Source organism: Branchiostoma belcheri, unplaced genomic scaffold (assembly GCF_001625305.1).
Source record: "Branchiostoma belcheri isolate BF01 breed outbred unplaced genomic scaffold, Haploidv18h27 scaffold49, whole genome shotgun sequence".
Taxonomy (NCBI): domain Eukaryota; kingdom Metazoa; phylum Chordata; class Leptocardii; order Amphioxiformes; family Branchiostomatidae; genus Branchiostoma; species Branchiostoma belcheri.
Genome location: NW_017804120.1, coordinates 1,790,527 through 1,809,223, shown reverse-complemented (window position 1 = coordinate 1,809,223; position 18,697 = coordinate 1,790,527). Strand labels below are relative to the sequence as shown.

The following is an 18,697-nucleotide window of genomic DNA, read 5'->3' as shown; positions in this document are numbered from 1 at the left end:
TGCAGCAGAATGTCCTAATTAAGTATTATTACTGGCGATACGTTTCGCCTATTTGTAGCAGTGTTTTTTTTTAATGTCAACACTTGTAAAAAAAATGTGGAATGCTTGTGGACAGTTTCAACTTGTTAACAAGTGTAAACAAATGCCCCGCCCCCTCAGTTAATTTTCGCGACGTGTTCCCTTAGTTAATTAATTTTCGCGACCCGGCCCTTCCCAACTGGACGGCCTCTCAGGATCTCTGCTGCAGTTTGGCGGAAACACTGTCAGTGACAATTTATTACGTGAAAATTTTCTTCGAGATCATTACACTCCATACATTTACAATTTATCATTTGGTGTCTGAACATAGCCATAATCGCGTTGAAAAAAGGGGGCGTCAAAACATAGGGCTGTCGTAATATAGGGCTGTCGTAACATAGGGCTGTCGTAACATAGGGCTGTCGTAACATAGGGCTGTCGTAACATAGGGCCGACCCCATGCATGACGATACTGTAGGTATTTGTATTTCATGTTAACTTTGTCCAATATTGTAACCTGTTTTGTATTCAATATTGCAATCTGTATTTCTATTGTAGTATTTGGGAGGACAACTTGTAAAGGTGTCAATGCACCTGGTTTGTCCTCCCTTCCACACTCGTGGTAAATTCAAATAAACACCACTAATAAACTGGTGGACGTACCACCACTAAGTATCTGATACCAGCCCAGAAAAGAACAAGAAACAGTCATGCCTTTATATATCAGAGTTATCAACCAAGAATTGAGGTGTTCAAAAACTCGTATTTCCCCAGAACTATCGTAGACTGGAACTGGTTGCCACCAAGCACAGTTTGGGCATCATCACTAGAAACCTTAAACAACTCCCGCAATAAAATGTGCAAAGATTGAGTGTAACAAGTCGTTCGGTGTGACATAGCTAGCTGCCGCCACGCCGCGTGCCTGCGAAGCTGGTGTGTTACACCGAAGGGCGTTTATACCGGCTATACAGACACAGAAGCTGGTGTGTTACACCAAAAGGCGGTTATGCCAGCTATACAGATACAGAAGCTGGTGTGTTACACCGAAGGGTGGTTATACCGGCTATGCAGATACAGAAGCTGGTGTGTTACACCGAAGGGTGGTTATACCGGCTATACAGATACAGATGCTGGTGTGTTACACCAAAGGGCGGTTATACCGGCTATACAGATACAGAAGCTGGTGTGTTACACCGAAGGGCGGTTATACCGGCTATACAGATACAGAAGCTGGTGTGTTACGCCAAAGGGCGGTTATACCGGCTATACAGATACAGAAGCTGGTGTGTTACACCGAAGGGCGGTTATACTGGCAATACAAATACAGAAGCTGGTGTGTTACACCGAAGGGCGGTTATACTGGCAATACAGATACAGAAGCTGGTGTGTTACGCCAAAGGGCGGTTATACCGGCTATACAGATACAGAAGCTGGTGTGTTACACCGAAGGGCGGTTATACCGGCTATACTGATACAGAAGCTGGTGTGTTACCCCAAAGGGCAGTTATACTGGCTATACTGATACAGATAGTCATAATTGCCCTGATGAAGATAACAGACACAATATCATATGCATTGAAAGGCCGACTAGTGTTTGGAAACAAACATTGCTATTCTGCTGAATATCTTTGAACAAAATCACTGATACAAAAAAAAATGTCAGCCTCACGGAACAAATGTTTATTTGCATGAGTTGATCATTGTTGTCCGTTGTTGGGTTATTGGTTGGTCATACTAAAATGAATGAAATTCTAACCATGGTGTGACACAATAGAACATAGCGATTTTAGTAGAATGATGTACCTTGTTCAAAATACATTTTCTACATTGAAATCATCTCTGATGAAGCAACTTTGAATCGCTTTTCTTTCATCTCACAAAAAATTTTAGCGTAAAAATTTTACATTTGTCCAAAAATTGTTACATTTTGTCCCGTCCCCTTGCTGTATCTAAAGATAATTTGAAAGACGATGCCCTACAATTCTCACTAGCAGACACAAACGTTCTCATAGAAATCATTTTTAAATATCAACTTTGCACAGGTTATAACTTTGAAATTATAGCTTATCATAAGATTTATTATGTTTTGAACCTATAGAAAACTCTCAAACATTTTACATAAAATATGCTATAAGTTCTATTATGTGTTGTTATTGTTGTTGTTTTTTTTCTGGAGAATTCAGTTGTTACAACAACATGGTCTCGGGTTTCTCGAGGTAAAGTTTGAATTCCTGTAGCCACTGTGCCCCGACTGCCCCATCCACCACTCTGTGGTCACAGCTCAGCGTTACACTCATCATGGTCGCCACACTCAGTCTGCAAAACAAACAGCATGTGTCAACGAGGACCTCTAGCAGGACACGTACGAACTGCATGTCAATGCTCTTTGGGTAGAGCATCTTGCCTTGTTTCAATTTTTTTTTTTTTGTGTGCAAAATTAAGAACAGTGTACCAAAACAACTGTTTAAGAACAAATTAATTTTATAAGCTGTGTTACTGTTTTGTTCATGATTGTGTTCAACTCAGAACCAAGTGGTTCCAGGTTCGAATCCTGCCCGATGCCTTTGTCAGGGGGACATTGTTCTAGGGACACCCCACGAAGCCTATTTTTGCACTTGACCTTGGTCTCCCCAACGGTAACCTGTCTGCCAAAAATCATGAACATTGAACCATGCCTTCAAGAGTTATGTCGCTAAATCAGAAGTCTCCCACACTAAAACAGACTGATTTTATAACCTTCTCACAATGGCATCTATTGCATGTTTTGAATGTTTTCTAGTTTCTAGTTTATTTCGCACTTTAAAACAAAATGTAACAATACAAATACAAGAAAATATAAATGAAATGTAACAGTGCAGGGAGGCCGGAAGCATAAAATGCTTATGAGGTGGCCTCCCTTCATAACGTGATTAACAAATCAAATAAATCGGATAAATAAGAAATAACTTAGGTAACGGGTGAATAAACAAAACAATAAAATACAATACGATACAATACTATCTACAATAATGAAAAATAGTAATGAAAGTAGTAAACAAGGAACATAAACAAAAATTAGGAATGTGTGGGGTTATTTATGAAAGCTACTTTAGTATGATTTTTGAAAATGGAGAAGGAGGGACTAATTTGTAAAGTTTTTGTACTAATTTGTAAAACTAATTTGTAAATGTTTACCCATTCTCTGCATCCTGGTCGGGTACCACAGTCTTGACAGCCCCTCCTATAGCCAGGATACAGGCCTGAGGAGGGTTAATCACCGCCGAGAAATTCTTTATCCCAAACATGCCCAGGTTGGACACTGTAAAGGTTCCTCCCTAAACATGTGAGAAAAAAAAAGGTTATTACTCCGTGAAGGAGGTCAGGACCTCCGGACGGAGTGTTGTGATCGGCTGATTTTTCATGTTCGCAGTCAAAACACTGGGTTCTCTTTGTGTAATCAGCACGCAATTTTATAGGCCGTCTGCGGGCATGCCCGTGTTGATGCACGAATGTGTATTTTTGCCGTTGCTGCTTTCGCGGTCAATGTAATATTGCAGACGCACCCCTACAATTACGAGGCAAATTGGAATGGTCCAGAAAAACGCGTTGTTTGGAATAGCAGTGGGGGGGGTGGAACTTCATGCAGATACGGGGTGGTTTTGATAAGTGGTTCCAGATGTTTTTGCCCATGCTTAAGAGATGCCAAGTTTTTTGGAAGATGTTCGCAGCCAAAATGCATTCTTCCGTACGTCGCATTTCTGTGTAATTTCGCATGTGGTGTGGCATTATGTCCGGGATGATGCACGTCTTTTTATTTTTACCGTAGCTGTTTTGATATTGAAGTAAATGCATATTTTAGAAACATCCCTACTTTTACAATCCTGTGGAATAGGCCGTAGGTTTAGCTATATAGGCAGTTGTCTGGTAGCAGAGGTACTATAAGCAGATATCCTGGTTATCTGGCCGGCGGTAGTAACACTCGCGGTGCTTACCGCAACTGTTGCTGGAATTTGGCCTGTTACAGGCGCGCTTAATTAGGTACAGGCACGGTAAGACGTAGCCTGGGTACCATTCTACTTGTATGCCGGGGCTCCCACACTCGCTTCCCTAACAGGTGGGGCTGTCTTTGTTACTAGACACGACCATGATAGTCTGATCTTTATGTGAATGCAATGATTGTGTGTGTGTAATTAAAATGAACTTCGAACTTGAAGCACAGTATCTTTACACGCCCTGGGAGCAGTAATGGATTTAGCTCTTTGTATGTTTTATGCTTGTGACGCGCCCTCATTGTATTAACCGTTGCCTAATTATAATGTCTGCATAGTAGGTCTGGCGTTGACGCTTGGGATTTTGTTGAAATATATAAAACTTCACGGAGGATTGTCACCTATGGCTTCTTGTTTTCATTTCATTTTTACAGTAAAATTTCCCAAGAAGACCACACAGGGGTCAAATAAAATCTGTGGAGAGGTGGTTAACTATAGACAGGATTACTGTAAACAAAATTATCTAAGGGACCACCAAAAAGTTGCCACATTGGACACTGCTAACTGCCATTCTCTCATTGTTTGAAGTGCTAACTGTCATTCTCTCAATGGCTGAAAGGCTAACTGCCATTCTGTCATTGGTTTACTGCTAACTGCCATTCTCTCATTGGTTGAAGTGCTAACTGCCATTCTCTCATTGGTTGAAGTGCTAACTGCCATTCTCTCATTGGTTGAACTGATAACTGCCATTCTCTCATTGGTTGAAGTACTAACTGCCATTCTCTCATTGGTTGAACTTCTAACTGCCATTCTCTCATTGGTTAAACTGCTAACTGCCATTCTCTCATTGGTTGATCTGGTAATTATGCTGGACATGTTACATTTTGTACCTGAAATTCCTGTAACTGTAGCTTGCCTTCCCTGGCTCTGGCTGCAAGACTGGTTACATCAGAGTTGATGGCTGCCAGGCCCTGTTTAAAAAAATAAATCATGTTAAAATACGTTATAAATTATGTAAACTTTGTTTTCATACAATGTACCTTTCTTGAATCTTTTTTTTCTTCTGGAACAACTGGCTTTGTGTTGTCTGAATACTAGATGATGCACGTGCCCAGTGACATTAAAAGAATTTCTATAATCCAAGTATTATTTGACTTACATGTCGTATGATTTTCCTGTTTTAATAATTATTGTAAATACAATGTATCTACACTTGTTCCCTCTGGCTCATATGATTCATAAAGTGACAGGAAATGAAATAACCTCTTCTGAAATCTTTCTGGAACATTAGACCTAACTTCCTGTCAAACGCACAAGAAAAAACACAAAAACACCAAATACAAAACCTTGGTGCACAGAGAGTACTATAGTAAGAAGTTATGATATTTTGTATTGTACAAACCTTTGTATGTGCATTGAAGACAATAGGTGTGATGAGCCCCGAATCTGTGCTCACAGCTACACTCATGTCCACTTTATTGTACCTGGAAAGACAGCAGAGTGGGGCTTCATGCACAAGTTCTACATGTAACTGCTGTTCAGACAACAACTGCTAGGAGGCATCCCTGTGCAGTGACCATAGTTCAGACTGTGATAAGCCCTGAATCAGTGCTATCAGCTACACTCATATCCACTTTATTGAACTAGTATCTGGAAAGATAGCAGGGATGGTTGCAACAGTAAAAGCCTCATGAACAAGCTCCACATTTATCTGCAATTCAGACAACAACTGCTAGGTGGCATCCCTGTACTGTGACCATGTGTGATGAGCCCTGAATTACGTGTAGTGCTACACTCATGTCCACTTTATTGTATCTGGAAAGACAGCAGAGATGGTTTCAACAGTGTAGCACTTCATGAACAAGTGCTACATTTAACTGCAATTCAGACAACAACTGCTAGGTGGCATCCCTATGCTGCGATGTAGTTGTGGTGGCAGAACACAGTTTTCGGCCTATGGGGATTCCTATAGTTAAGCACTCCGAGGTGACTCACTTCGACGCGGTAAAAATTATAGTAGGGTGCACTAGAGAATCACGGCCAACTAATATGTGGAAATATACGGTATATTCTACAAAATGACTGAAAACCGAAAGAAGGTATCGTTTTTTAACATAATGACAACCACTTTGATTTGGCCCTCTACCAGGGTCAATGGAACTGCAGCCGGCTCACCCTGGAACGTTGTTGCGTAATGCCGCGCATTTATACACGAACAGGGAAATCTCCACAATCCAAATCATACGGTGTACAAGCCGATACCTTTCTATACCACAAAGCGCAGTTCATTCATGGCTACCACTCACATAAGTCGCTCTAGCCAGGATGCAAGAGGTTTATCTGCACTACTTTCTGTACCCGCGTCATAGACCCGGGGGTCGCCCATAAATACTGTGTTCTGCGGCCTTAATTGTACTCACTGTCTTATAACTGAGTCCATCCATGAAGAGTTGCACTCTGGCACCTTCAGACAGGACAGTGCTGCTGCCTTGATGATGAAATCGTTCACAGATATCTTGATATCGTCTTTCTGAAGAATGGCGTTCAATTCCTTCCGCAGCCTTAAGAAGGAAAGAAAGAGTTACTTAAGAAAATATCATTGATGAAAACTGAATGTCTGCGTCCTTCTAAAGAATTAACTGTTCTTTATTGGTTCTTATCTCTTTTATACTTTCATTTAAGGCGTAATATTACATGTTTTTTTCAAATATAATAGAAATTTAATATGTACACTGACGAAAATTACAATGCTTAACATTATCTGTAAATATCATCCAATGAGTGTACAATGTACATGTATATGTACATACATGATACATGTACATATATGTTGACTTGAACATGCTTGCACAGAAGATTGGTACACTGAATTTCTTTTGGTGATATATCAGAAATAAAACCTAGGAGACTTACCCTATAACATTGTCCATGTTAATATCCACAGATAGATAGTAGTGTGGGATGGTGGTCTTGGACTGTAGAAGTCGACTGGCAATGACCTGGACACAAAGACAAGATAAAAAGTTACTTTAAGTTCTTTTCTTTTAAATCTACAACTCATAACCACATATGTATTTTTATATAGGACTTTACTTTGGTTTACACAATTGTAGTTCAACAATAGTGGAGTGCATTTACTTCATACCTTCAAACTTCATGAGCAAATCCTGAATGTCCATCACAATTAGCAGTTCAACCAATGGGAGAATGGCAATTAGCTTTTTGACCAATAAGAGAGTGGGTCAGAATGTGCATCATGTTTTTTGAGTGTTTTTTTCCATACCTAGGTTTTAATGGTGGTGGAATTAGTTGATTGTGCTAAGGATTGACTGTTCCACTTTTAAGTAAGGATTGGACAAGAACCTATTCTTAAGTTCACTCTTGAACATTTTCTTAAGCTTTGTCTTTCTGTTATACTTGGATTTTCTTCATGCAAAAGTTCTCTTGCCCCCCTCCCCACTAACATTTTCAAAACACTGTAAAGAAAAACTGCATACCTTCCTGACGTTTGTGAGAGGGATGTCCACAAACGTCCCGACAGGTGCTGCAGCAGGTGCAGCAGGTGCTACAGCTGGCACAGGTGCAGCTGCAGGTGTGAAGGCTTCGATGTCCTGCGAGCGTATTCTTCCACCCGGGCCTGTACCACTCACCATCTGTAGGGGGGGGATTCATTTTTTTTTGTTAGCCTACACTTGGTACAGTCTATATATGTTGGCAACCTTGCAATGTTGTCTGGGCAAAACTGTGGTCACATAACATGGAGGCTGACACTTGACGATGCCTGATGACAATGTTTTTTTTATTTTGCAGCACAGATTTTGCAATCTATGGAAGGTTTAAGGTGGTTTGGAAAGAAAAGGGGGTATGTGACATGGTTTGTTTTATTAACTCTGGAACTGGTTCTTGCCTTTTAAGTTTTTACTTGAACCTAAACATTTTTAGAAGTCTGGAACTGTTCCAGTAAATTGATACACAGCACTTGCAACTTTAACTCTAACTATCACATACACATGTACTCACAGAGAGGTCAATGCCCTTGTCTGCTGCAAGCTTCTTGGCCAGCGGGCTGGCGACAACTCGAGCCCCTGGGGTGGGGGGTGCTGCGGCTGGGGTGGGGGAGGGGGCATGGCTGCCACGGGGGTTGGGGAGGAGGGGGTGGGGCTGCTGCCGGTGCAGGTGGGGGTGGTGGTGGCTGAAATCAATATATAACAAGTTTATTGTAAATATATGCCCAACATTTTGGACACAGTAGTAAATACTAGTAGTTGGTTTCTATAAATATAAATATAAACAGTTTAACATAAACACACAGTTTTACATAAATATTAAACAGTTTTACATAGATATAAAGAGTTTTACATTAAAATTCAATTGAGGACTAACTAGCAAACTTCTTTATTCACAAACTTGTTTCAATGAAGTTTTGTCATATTCAGACGGTCATCGAAATGTCAGCTCTTGTTATTATATAATGTTAAACAAGTCGTTGTGAATCAAGAACTTTGTCATTCAATTATTCTGTATTAGTATAGCCGGTATAACCGCCCTTCAGAGTAACACACCAGCTTCTGTATCTGTATAGCCGGTATAACCGCCCTTCAGCGTAACACACCAGCTTCTGTATCTGTATAGCCGGTATAACCGCCCTTCAGCGTAACACACCAGCCTCTGTATCTGTATAGCCAGTAGAACCGCCCTTCGGCGTAACACACCAGCTTCTGTGTCTGTATAGCAGGTAGAACCGCCCTTCGGCGTAACACACCAGCTATTATTCCCCCACCTGATGAAATTATTCACGAAAATGTTAGTTTTTGGATGTGATAATGGTTACGGCCTATGCCTTTATTTGTTTCTTCAGCAAGCCTTACCGGTTCAGAGACTGGTTTTGGCAGTGGTTTTTCTGCTGGTTCAGCATCAGCCGGTGGACTCCAGTCCTTGAACTTGGCGATGTCGTCCTCATTCTCAACAATGATGCACAGCAGCTGCACAAAACAACATCCATTCACAGTGTTAGACAATAGTGCTGTGTACCTAAACCCACATTTAGGTTCAGGTCCGGATTCAAGTCCAGAGGTTTAGGTTCAGTTCCGGACCTAAACCCACGGCATATACAAAATTGCATGTTGGCAACCTTGCAATGTTGTCTGGGTGAAACTTTGGCCACATAACATGGAGGCCAACACTTGACGATGGCAATGTTTTCTTCATTTTGCAGCAAAGATTTTGCAATCTTCGGAAGGTTTTAGGTGGTTTGGAAAGGAAAGGGTTATGTGAAATTGTCTTTTATGTATTGTATAAGTCCGGCTCGGTTCTTGACTTTTAGTTCTTTTTGGACTTGAACCTAAAAATTTTGGATCCAAGTCCAGTCAACCGGTACACAGCACTATTAGACAGTGTTTTAACCAGTATCCGTCTTTCTCTCATTTCATGGAAATTTGCCGCTAATAATTCCAAAAATTTTGCCCAATCTTGACGAATTTACCTTCACACGATCTAGCCAAACAAACTTTTGTTAGAGTTTATTCTAACTCAAACACAATCATATGTACGGTGACCAGCCCTAGCTATAACTTGCTACATAATCTATTCCAACATCGCAGCCATCTTGTCCAGGTCATTGATTGACCTCATTTATTTGGAGAAGAAGAGGCAGAGAAATACATTGTTTTCCTTCTGGGAAGGTAAACATAAATACATTATGTGTCATGCAGGGTATCAAAATAAAATTGCCGTGAACATTTTGAGATTAACCTACCTTCCCTATGGGGATATCTTTCGCTCCGGCTTCGATGAATATCCTCGCAAGGTACCCCTCCTCTGGTGTCTCGAACCCCATGGTAGCCTTGTCCGTTTCGATCTCTGCCAGAAGGTCTCCCTCGTTCAGCTGATCACCAACCTGTTTCTCCCAACTCACGATGGTGCCCATCTCCATAGTGGGTGACAGTGCTGGCAGCACCACTTTGTGGTGAGCTGGGAGGCCTGGGGTTGGGAGAAAATACAGCTTGAACAAAAGTCTAAAAACATATGGTTTGAAATGGTGGACGTACCAACTACTTTCTCTCTCTGGTTGTCCATCGTCTCCGATGATGACTTCTGTGCACAGCCCGTCAGGTGGGGTGGATCCTCTGGTGACTTCTTAGCCCAAAGGCTGAGGCACACAGCTTCCCGCACCTGCTGCACTGGTATTCTGTAGTACTAGTAGCTGTTGTTGTCCTATGACGCTTTTCCCTCACGGCTTCGAGGCGTCTCCTCCTTTCCTCCTCGAACGCAGATGTGGCCTTTGTCACAAGAGCCCTCCAGGCTGGCCGATCAGCGGCAGCTGCCTCAAACTCGGATGGCTTGATACCACACCACTGAAGGTTGTTCTTAAGTACATCTTTGTACCTCAGTTTTGGCCTACCCCTACGGCGGGGAACCCAGCTTGAGCTCTCCGTACAACAACTGTCTGGGGATACGGCTATCATCCATCCTGCTGACGTGACCAGACCAACGTAGTTGAGCCTTCAGTAGTAATGCCTCAATGCTTGATGATTGGGCTCTGTCCAATACTTCCTGGTTAGTGATTTTATCCTGCCAGCGGATGTTCATAATGGTGCGCAATGACCTCATGTGGAATTTATCCAGCTGCTTTATGTGCCGACGATACAGTGTCCACGTTTCACATCCATAGAGCAGTGTTGAGATCACTACGGCATTGTAGATTTTAAGCTTTGTGGACAGTTTCACTCCTCTTTGCTGAAGTACCTTGGCCCTCAGCCTTCCCAATGCCTGACTGGCTTTCCGGATTCTGCATGAGATTTCTTTGTCCAGCGAACCGTCTGCTGAGACTGTGCTACCCAGGTAAGTAAAGTGTTCCTTGTTTTGCAGCACAACAGAATCAATTTTGATACTAGGCGCAGGTAGCATTGTGTTTGGTGCTGGTTGCACTAACACCTCGGTTTTGCCAAGGCTGATTGTCAGGCCAAAGAGCTTTGAAGCTGTGGCAAAACGGTCAGTAATGAGTTGTAAGTGGTTTTCCATGTGCGCCAAGAGAGCGCAGTCGTCCGCAAACAAGGCTTCTAGTATGAGCCTTTCCACAGTCTTTGTTCGAGCTTGCAGGCGGCGTAGGTCAAAGACTGATCCGTCTGAACGGTATTTGATGTATACCCCAAGGTCAAGATCTTTCACAGCGTGCAGAAGGACTTGTGTGAAAAACAAGTTGAACAACACTGGTGCGAGCACGCACCCTTGCTTTACACCTGTGGTGATATTGAAGGGTTTGGAGAAGTCCCCACCAATCAACACCTGTGCTGTCATGTTGTCGTGGAATAACCTCACTAGCGTGGTGAATTTTTTAGGACACCCCAGTTTGGTAAGGATAGTCCATAGTGCTTCTCTGTTAATGCTATCAAAAGCTTTAGTCAGGTCGATGAACACAGCGAAGAGGTCCTTTCGCTGTTCAATGCACTTTTCTTGGACTTGCCGCAGAGCAAACACCATGTCCGTGGTGCTGCGACCTGGGCGAAACCCGCATTGCGCCTCAGGAAGGTTACTCTCGGAGACATTGCTGATCAGTCTGTTAAGAAGGATACGGGCAAGGATTTTTCCGGCAATGGAGAGCAAAGATATTCCTCTATAGTTGCCACAATCTGATTTCTGTCCTTTGTTTTTGTACAGTGCTATGATTGTAGCATCTCTGAGGTCTGATGGCATGCATTCCGTCTCCCAGATGGTAAGAAGAAGGTCATGGAAGGCTTCGAAAGCAGTTTCACCCATAGACTTGTACAGTTCTGCTGGGATTCCGTCTTTTCCTGGTGCCTTTCCATTGTTCATCTGTCTGATGGCAGTCTTCACTTCCTCCTCAGTGGGGGGTAGGTCCAGGTTTTCCTGGATAGACCTCTGAGGGACTTGTTGAAGTGCTGCCTCGTCAACTGGAGAAGGTCGATTTAGGAGGTTGGTGAAGTGTTCTTCCCACCTGGCACTAATTCCTTCTTTGTCCTTGATGACAATTTGACCATCAGCTGACATTAGGGGTGCAGTTTTCCCACTTTGGGGGCCATATATGGCTTTTGTGGCAGCAAACAGCATTTTTGAATTGTTTGAGTCTGCATAGTGTTGTATTTCGATAGCTTTCTGTTCCCACCATTCGTTTTGCATGGCTCGAAGCTGTTTTTGTACTCTAGCCTTCACCATTTTATACTTGTCGTGACGAGGAGTGCTTGGGCAGTTTTGCCATTCAGTGTAGGCTTTTCTCTTTTCGTTTAGGAGGACTTGGATGCTTTCGTCATTCTCGTCAAACCAGTCTTGATGGTGACGTGTCTTGGGCCCTAGTACTGACTTTGCTGTTGCTGTGATGCACTCTTTAAGGCGGTTCCATTTTTCCTCTGGGCCGCCATCCAGAGTTCCCAGCTTTGCTATCTTGCTGTCTTGCTGTCAAGTACTAAGTACCTAATATAATACCAGCTCAGAAAAGAACAAGAAATAACCATGCCTTCAAGTACCAGGGCTATCAATCAAGGATTGAGGTCTTCAAAAACTCATTCTTTCTTAGAACTATCGCAGAGTGGAACTCGCTGTCACCAAGTACAGTAGGGGCATCATCATTAGATGCAATTTGCTTAAAGTTAAAAATTCAAGGGTTAGGTGTAACAAGTCGATCGGTGTAATATAGCCAGCTGCCGCCGCGCCGCGTGCCTTCGAAGTTGGTGTGTTATGCTGAAGGGTAGTTATACCGGCTATACAGATACAGAGATGCTAGAAAAACACGTTTTTCTTCCAAAAGAAAGACCAAATTGTCAATACCTAGCTATATGATAAGTCATATACTGTCATCAATAATATTCTTAGTTATAATTAGTCTTGTAGTATTTTCCATTTATTGCCAAACATAACTATACACCATGTACTATTGTTGAGAAATAAAAAAAAACTTCATCCATCCATTCTAAACTATACTAAGGCCACACCAATTTGTTGGGTCTCGGATTCGCCTCTTCATTTTTTTCTGATTTGCAAAAAAAAAAAAAAGATTCTGGTTCTGAATCAACTCAAAAATGCTCATATTTTGCTCTGAACAATTGAGGAAAGTCCTTTTCTTCTTACTTGCAATTTTTCCATCTATCAGTATCAATGCAGTGGCTTGATTAAAGGTTCAAAATTTGTCGTTTGAATTTTAACCCAGCCTTTTGTGTTGACTTAATGGCTCCTATCGTACTGTATTCGTAGCATTTGGGGCTATAATAGGATACATAGACCTGTTCTTATTTTTATTTTTTCGCCCTGTCGCTTCTTATTTCTTCTGAAAAAATCAGAGAGCCAACAAATTAAATTAGTGTGGCCTTACAATGACAATGAAGTCTTAAAGAAAGTTATGAGAAGATTTAAGAAATAATAAGACATACCATCTGATGAGTAGAGTCTTCTCGGCATAAGCAGGACCATTCTTCCATTTTGAGGCTTTAAATTTGCCAAGGTTGCCCTAAACATGGTATGAAAAAAATCTTATTATCTACTATGCTCCAATTTTTGGTAGGTTATAATTTTGATTGCAGAAAAAAGTATGGTTTGGTAAGGGCTCGGAAAGTCTAGATCAGTCATGTACAATATATGTATATTAATTATAAGAGAAACATTGTATACACTTTCAAATTAATCAAAAGTATATTACTTTTTCATATCCAACTAGATGTCATTTCAAAGGTATGCTATTTATTACAAAGATATATATAAGTTACTAAGTTAACATAAGCCAAAGGGTAACTTTTAAAGACTGGTGCATTATGTAACCAACAAGTGACCTACTTTTAATTTTTACATCAAAAACAATATTGAATTTTAAAGTAAAAGGGTGCACTCAATTAAAAACTTCATACATTCTTTGCTTTGTAAATCTTGTCAGCATATGAATGAATCTTGTTTATAATAACTATTTTCGTTATATTATAAAGTGAAGTACTAGTGAATCCGGTATAATAATTTAGGGGGAGGGGCAAATAAAATATTTCGGTTGACCGTCACACAGTATATCTATTTGCAAATGAGCAAATAATAATAAACTATATATAAGTAACAATTATAAATATTACCTAAATATGGTGTTTTAGTCGGAGTGACAAAAATTTGTGGCTTGTGGTAGATTTTTTTTTTCTTACTGAAAAATCTTGTTGGGGGAGGGGGGCATACCAAAGCGTCTGTAACCTAACGAAGGTCACCGCACTTTGACGTCCAACTTACCGGGATCTAGCGGCGATGTGGGCCGCCGAACAGCCGCATCGTACCACCGCGGCCCTGCCCGAGGTTGTTCCCGTCCCGGGGGCGAGTTTAACCCCCGGAATCCGCCGTAAACAGCAGCGGAGTTGGGCGGCGGATCGCAACATGGCTGCCGAGGGGAACCAGCCGACAAGATGGCGGACACGCAGCCTCGTTCTCACCTTGACCTCACGTTGACCTCAATCAGTAGAGGCTCCACATGGGGTAAACGGGGCTCACACATTTTCAAATCAAATCAAATCAAATCGACTTTTTAATATTGCTCAAGAACTGTAACTTTTACAATGTATGGCAAAGAATAAACAATAAGGGTAGATTTAACAAGAACTATACAATTCTAATATATACAATTCTAAAGTCCTTGGAGAAAGTCAATCTTTTATCAAAAATGACCTTTAAACAGTGATTTTCTTTCAAAAGAGGCGGCAGTTTTACTATTTGATCACATATAATTAGTCTGTGAGATGGATTGTAAAGACTAGCTAAGGACACAATATTTCAAAAGAGGTGGCAGCAACCAGTGGTCTTTTTAATATATATGGGCGGTGTTTTTACAAAAAAAAAATTATTAAAATAATAGAAAGCAAATTTATGCCTTAATCTAGGTTAATTGCAAGAACATATGATAAAAAATAAACAGTAAAAGCGATAATAAGAATGCTAATGCTACTTTGGATACAGTTAATGTTGGGTTTGATTCCTTTTCTGTAGGCAGTGGAGTGTGGTGTTCTTACTTCTTTGATCACAAAGGTCTTCCCGACTTGACTGCCAATAATGATAATCTGTAAATAATTTCATCAGGTTGGTAAACGAATGAATAGCAAAGTTCTTTGATGGCAACCATTTACTTTTCTTTTTTTTATTTGGGACTGCGATAGCTCAGTATTGTAACAAATTTTATATTATATAGAAACACATTACATTTGGAACCGCATAAGTCCCTCTATAACAATGCCTAGTATGTATGTCACAATTGCACTACGTTCGGAAATGCATTGTTAACAGTAAAAACTAGCTTACGTCCACTGTGAACCATGTAACACATTTAGTGCACTATGCACCAAGTAACATCTAGTGTCAGTGCATAGTAAACCAGTCAGAATTGCCCTGATGAAGATGACAGACGGTCATCGAAACGTCGGCTCGTGAAAAATAAATGGTTGTGATCAAAGAACTTTGCTATTCAATAATGATGATGTTTACAAAGCTATTAATTATAATTAGTCTGGGATGAATTGTAAAGACTAGCTAAGGAGCCAGTAAACATTTCTAGGCGCGGCATGGCGTGTACAGGGTGGAGTATAACTGCCCTGTGCGTCACCGTTGTCTTGGCTCTCTGCAGTTTCTCTGGCCAAACTCTCGACCAAAAGGCGTCGTTTGGAGTAGTCAAGAAGACAACTGCAGTCCCAACTGTTTACATCTTCAATCAGGCGTGAGTATAATTATTTATGTTTACCGACTCGCAAGGAAAACATATTGTTATGGCTTCACCACACCACTTCGCCATATTGCTTTCTCTCATGTTTCTCCTGCTTCTTCTCCTCCTCCTCCTGCCATTTCTTTTAAGGGATTCAACTCTGCCATTTTCAGCCAAACGACCTGAAAATAGGCATAGAGGTAGAGTGGGCAAATACCCCAGATGTTTTTTTTTTTTCATGTTTTTAAACAGGCCTTTAAAAGTGTTTTATTTGTTTGTTTGTTTGTTTGTTTGTTTGGTCTTTTTTTGCCATTTTCAGGCAAAAAAAATATACATTTTGGGATCTGGAGCCCTAGTACTAAAACTAAATGACCTGAAATTTTGTATGAGGATACCTTGCACATATATCTACAAAATCTCATTCAAGATTTTGACACACACCACTTAAACATTGTCAAAAATAGTTTTTTTTTCAGGGTACTGAGCTATTTTCGGACAAATAAATGTACATTTTTGGCTCCTGTGCCCTAGCATTAAATCCGAATGACCTGAAATTCGGTATGAAGATACCTTGGACACATGTCCAAAGAATGTCTTTCATGCTTTTGACATACACCACTTCAAAATTATGTAAAATAGGGCTTTTTGGCTATTTCCGGACCAGAAATGTACATTTTGGGCTCCTGTGCCCTAAGATTAATCTCCAAGCAGATCTTTTGGTGGGGGTAAGGCAGTATCAAATTGGCCAGTCTGTAACCATACAAAGATACATACAGTGTGACACTAAGGAGAAATATCGCACAAATATGGAGATTAACAAATAAAAGCTATTTTACACAATGTAGTTAAAACTTACCTCGAAATTAGCCTTGCATTCTTCAAAGCTTAAAAGTCAACAAGCTAAGAGTATGGGAAATGTGATTTCTAGAATTCCATTCCAAGGCTTGCATTTTCCAGGAATCGGTATGACCTCCCAGGGCGTTTTCCGCGGTCGCCTGGATGGATCCAGATGCAACAAGTTCAGGAAGTTGAAGATCGCTTAGAACATGTCTTACGGGAAGCAAAAATGCAACTGAAACGCACAACGACCATGGTTTCCTCCGCCCAAGGTAAGATCGTCTTTACTTTTAATGAAACATTTATTGACAAAACATGGACAAAATGAATTTCTCAGCAACTATTGTAAAATGTTTCGAAAATATAATATATGTAGTTAGAAGGTTTAATAGTCATGTATTAACAATTCGTGAAGCATAAGATATTGGCTTATCATCGCATATCATCGCAGATTAAGAATGTGTTACTCTAGAAATAGATACAATATGGCAACAGCAAACAGTTCCAAATTGTAAAGCATTTGTACATAGCACATTCACATATTTTATCATCTAAAACTCATATTTTTCCTGGTAAGGTGTTACTTTAGCTGTCATCTTAAAGCTGAATTCTGATATAAGTTATTGCTCACAAACAGGTAGCTGCTTGGCTAGTCCATGTGATATGAAGGCCACCCGTACAGACACCCCCGCTCCCGTGTTACGTGCTACTTGCACCTGCAAGGTCGGATATACAGGAGATGGCTTCCTCACTGGAACTGGATGTTCAGGTAAATTTTCTAAAGCCCGTCTGTAGTTACCTCCATGAAAAATGGAGGTATTGTTTTTGGCGTGTCCTTGTGTGTGTGTGTGTCTGTCTGTCTTCGTGTGTTTGTGTTTCCGCACATTTGTAGCCAGCATAACTTCATAACGCCTTTATGGATTGTGATGGTATTTGGTATGCTGGTAGTTCTTAGGAAGACAAAGGTCAAGGTCAAATATGGGCCTCCTGGTGGATGACCTTGGTACTGCAGCAGACCTTCCGTTCTTGACTTTTTGGTTACAGATAGCTTTTCCTGTCAGGAATAAGTGGTGTGGGTTTGCTCATATATTTCATGGAGGTATGAGATCTTCGAATTCCTGTTATAAAATGATTTTATTGAACATTGAATTTTGTGTTTCCAAACTTCGCTATGATAAATAATGAGGGGTCAATACTCCGCCCCAAGGTGTACATGGTGAGATAATCCATAGTCAGTGCGATAACCACCAAATAAACCACCGAGTGAGCGTAGCGGGATTATCTCACCATAGACACCGAGGATAAGGCGAGGCATTGATGTTATTATCATATGTCAAAAATTATGTTTAGTCTTTTCTAGTTAAATTTCATTTATATAATTTTGTACCTTCAAGTGAATTATTCAAAATATAAACTACAATACTTTGTTTCATACTGAATACTAATCATTTTTATTGCCTTAAATGCAGATAAAAACGCCTGCCAGGTTAACCCTTGTCACGCCAAGGCCGTCTGTACAGATAAGCCCGCTCCTGCCCTGGATGCGACTTGTACCTGTAAGACTGGATATACAGGAGATGGTCTCATCACTGGAACTGGCTGTTTGGGTATCATTTTTTAACTTAATGTCCTCTTTCTTTCTTGATTTTTTTATTGATTTTTTGGTGACGTCTCTTTTTACCTCCATGAAAAATGGAGGTATTGTTTTTGGCGTGTCTGTCTGTATGTCTGTCTGTCTGTCTGTCTGTCTGTCTGTCTGTGTTTCCGCAACTTTGTGGTCAGCATAACTTCACAACGCCTTTATGGATTATGATGATATTTGGTATGTTGGTAAGTCTTAGCAAGACAAAGGTCAAGGTCAAATATGGGCCTCCTGGTGGATGACCTTGGTACTGCAGCAGAACTTCCGGTTTTTGTATCTTTTGTCCTGAACATGCTATGGTCTTGATGTTTTGGTGACATATTGCTTTTTCTGTCAGGAATAAGTGGTGTGAGTTTGGTCCCCCTAGCAGCTTGTTCTGGAACTGCAGGGCACTTTCTGGCGAAATGTTTAAAGCCAATAAGTCCAGATAGGAACAACATATTTTAATCATTTTTGGTGTGTAGGTAGCTGAGAGAGAGATGTACATAATTAAATGCAAATTATGCAAATGAAGACTTTATTTGCATAATTAATGAGGGAATTCTATAATTACAGTGTTTTACATTA

General features: G+C 40.8%; 1 protein-coding gene across 1 annotated transcript; it reads right to left on the bottom strand.

Moving 5' to 3' along the window:
- Positions 1-2,177: 2,177 nt before the first annotated feature.
- Positions 2,178-14,401, bottom strand: LOC109479502 (dihydrolipoyllysine-residue acetyltransferase component of pyruvate dehydrogenase complex, mitochondrial-like). Its single transcript, XM_019781474.1, is given in 13 exon segments — positions 2,178-2,334; positions 3,193-3,332; positions 4,877-4,957; positions 5,389-5,470; positions 6,407-6,547; positions 6,900-6,985; positions 7,484-7,639; positions 8,007-8,121; positions 8,123-8,178; positions 8,855-8,968; positions 9,742-9,965; positions 13,367-13,443; positions 14,199-14,401. Coding segments are annotated over 13 exon segments (1,545 nt in total). The 5' UTR covers positions 14,342-14,401; the 3' UTR covers positions 2,178-2,204.
- Positions 14,402-18,697: the final 4,296 nt, after the last annotated feature.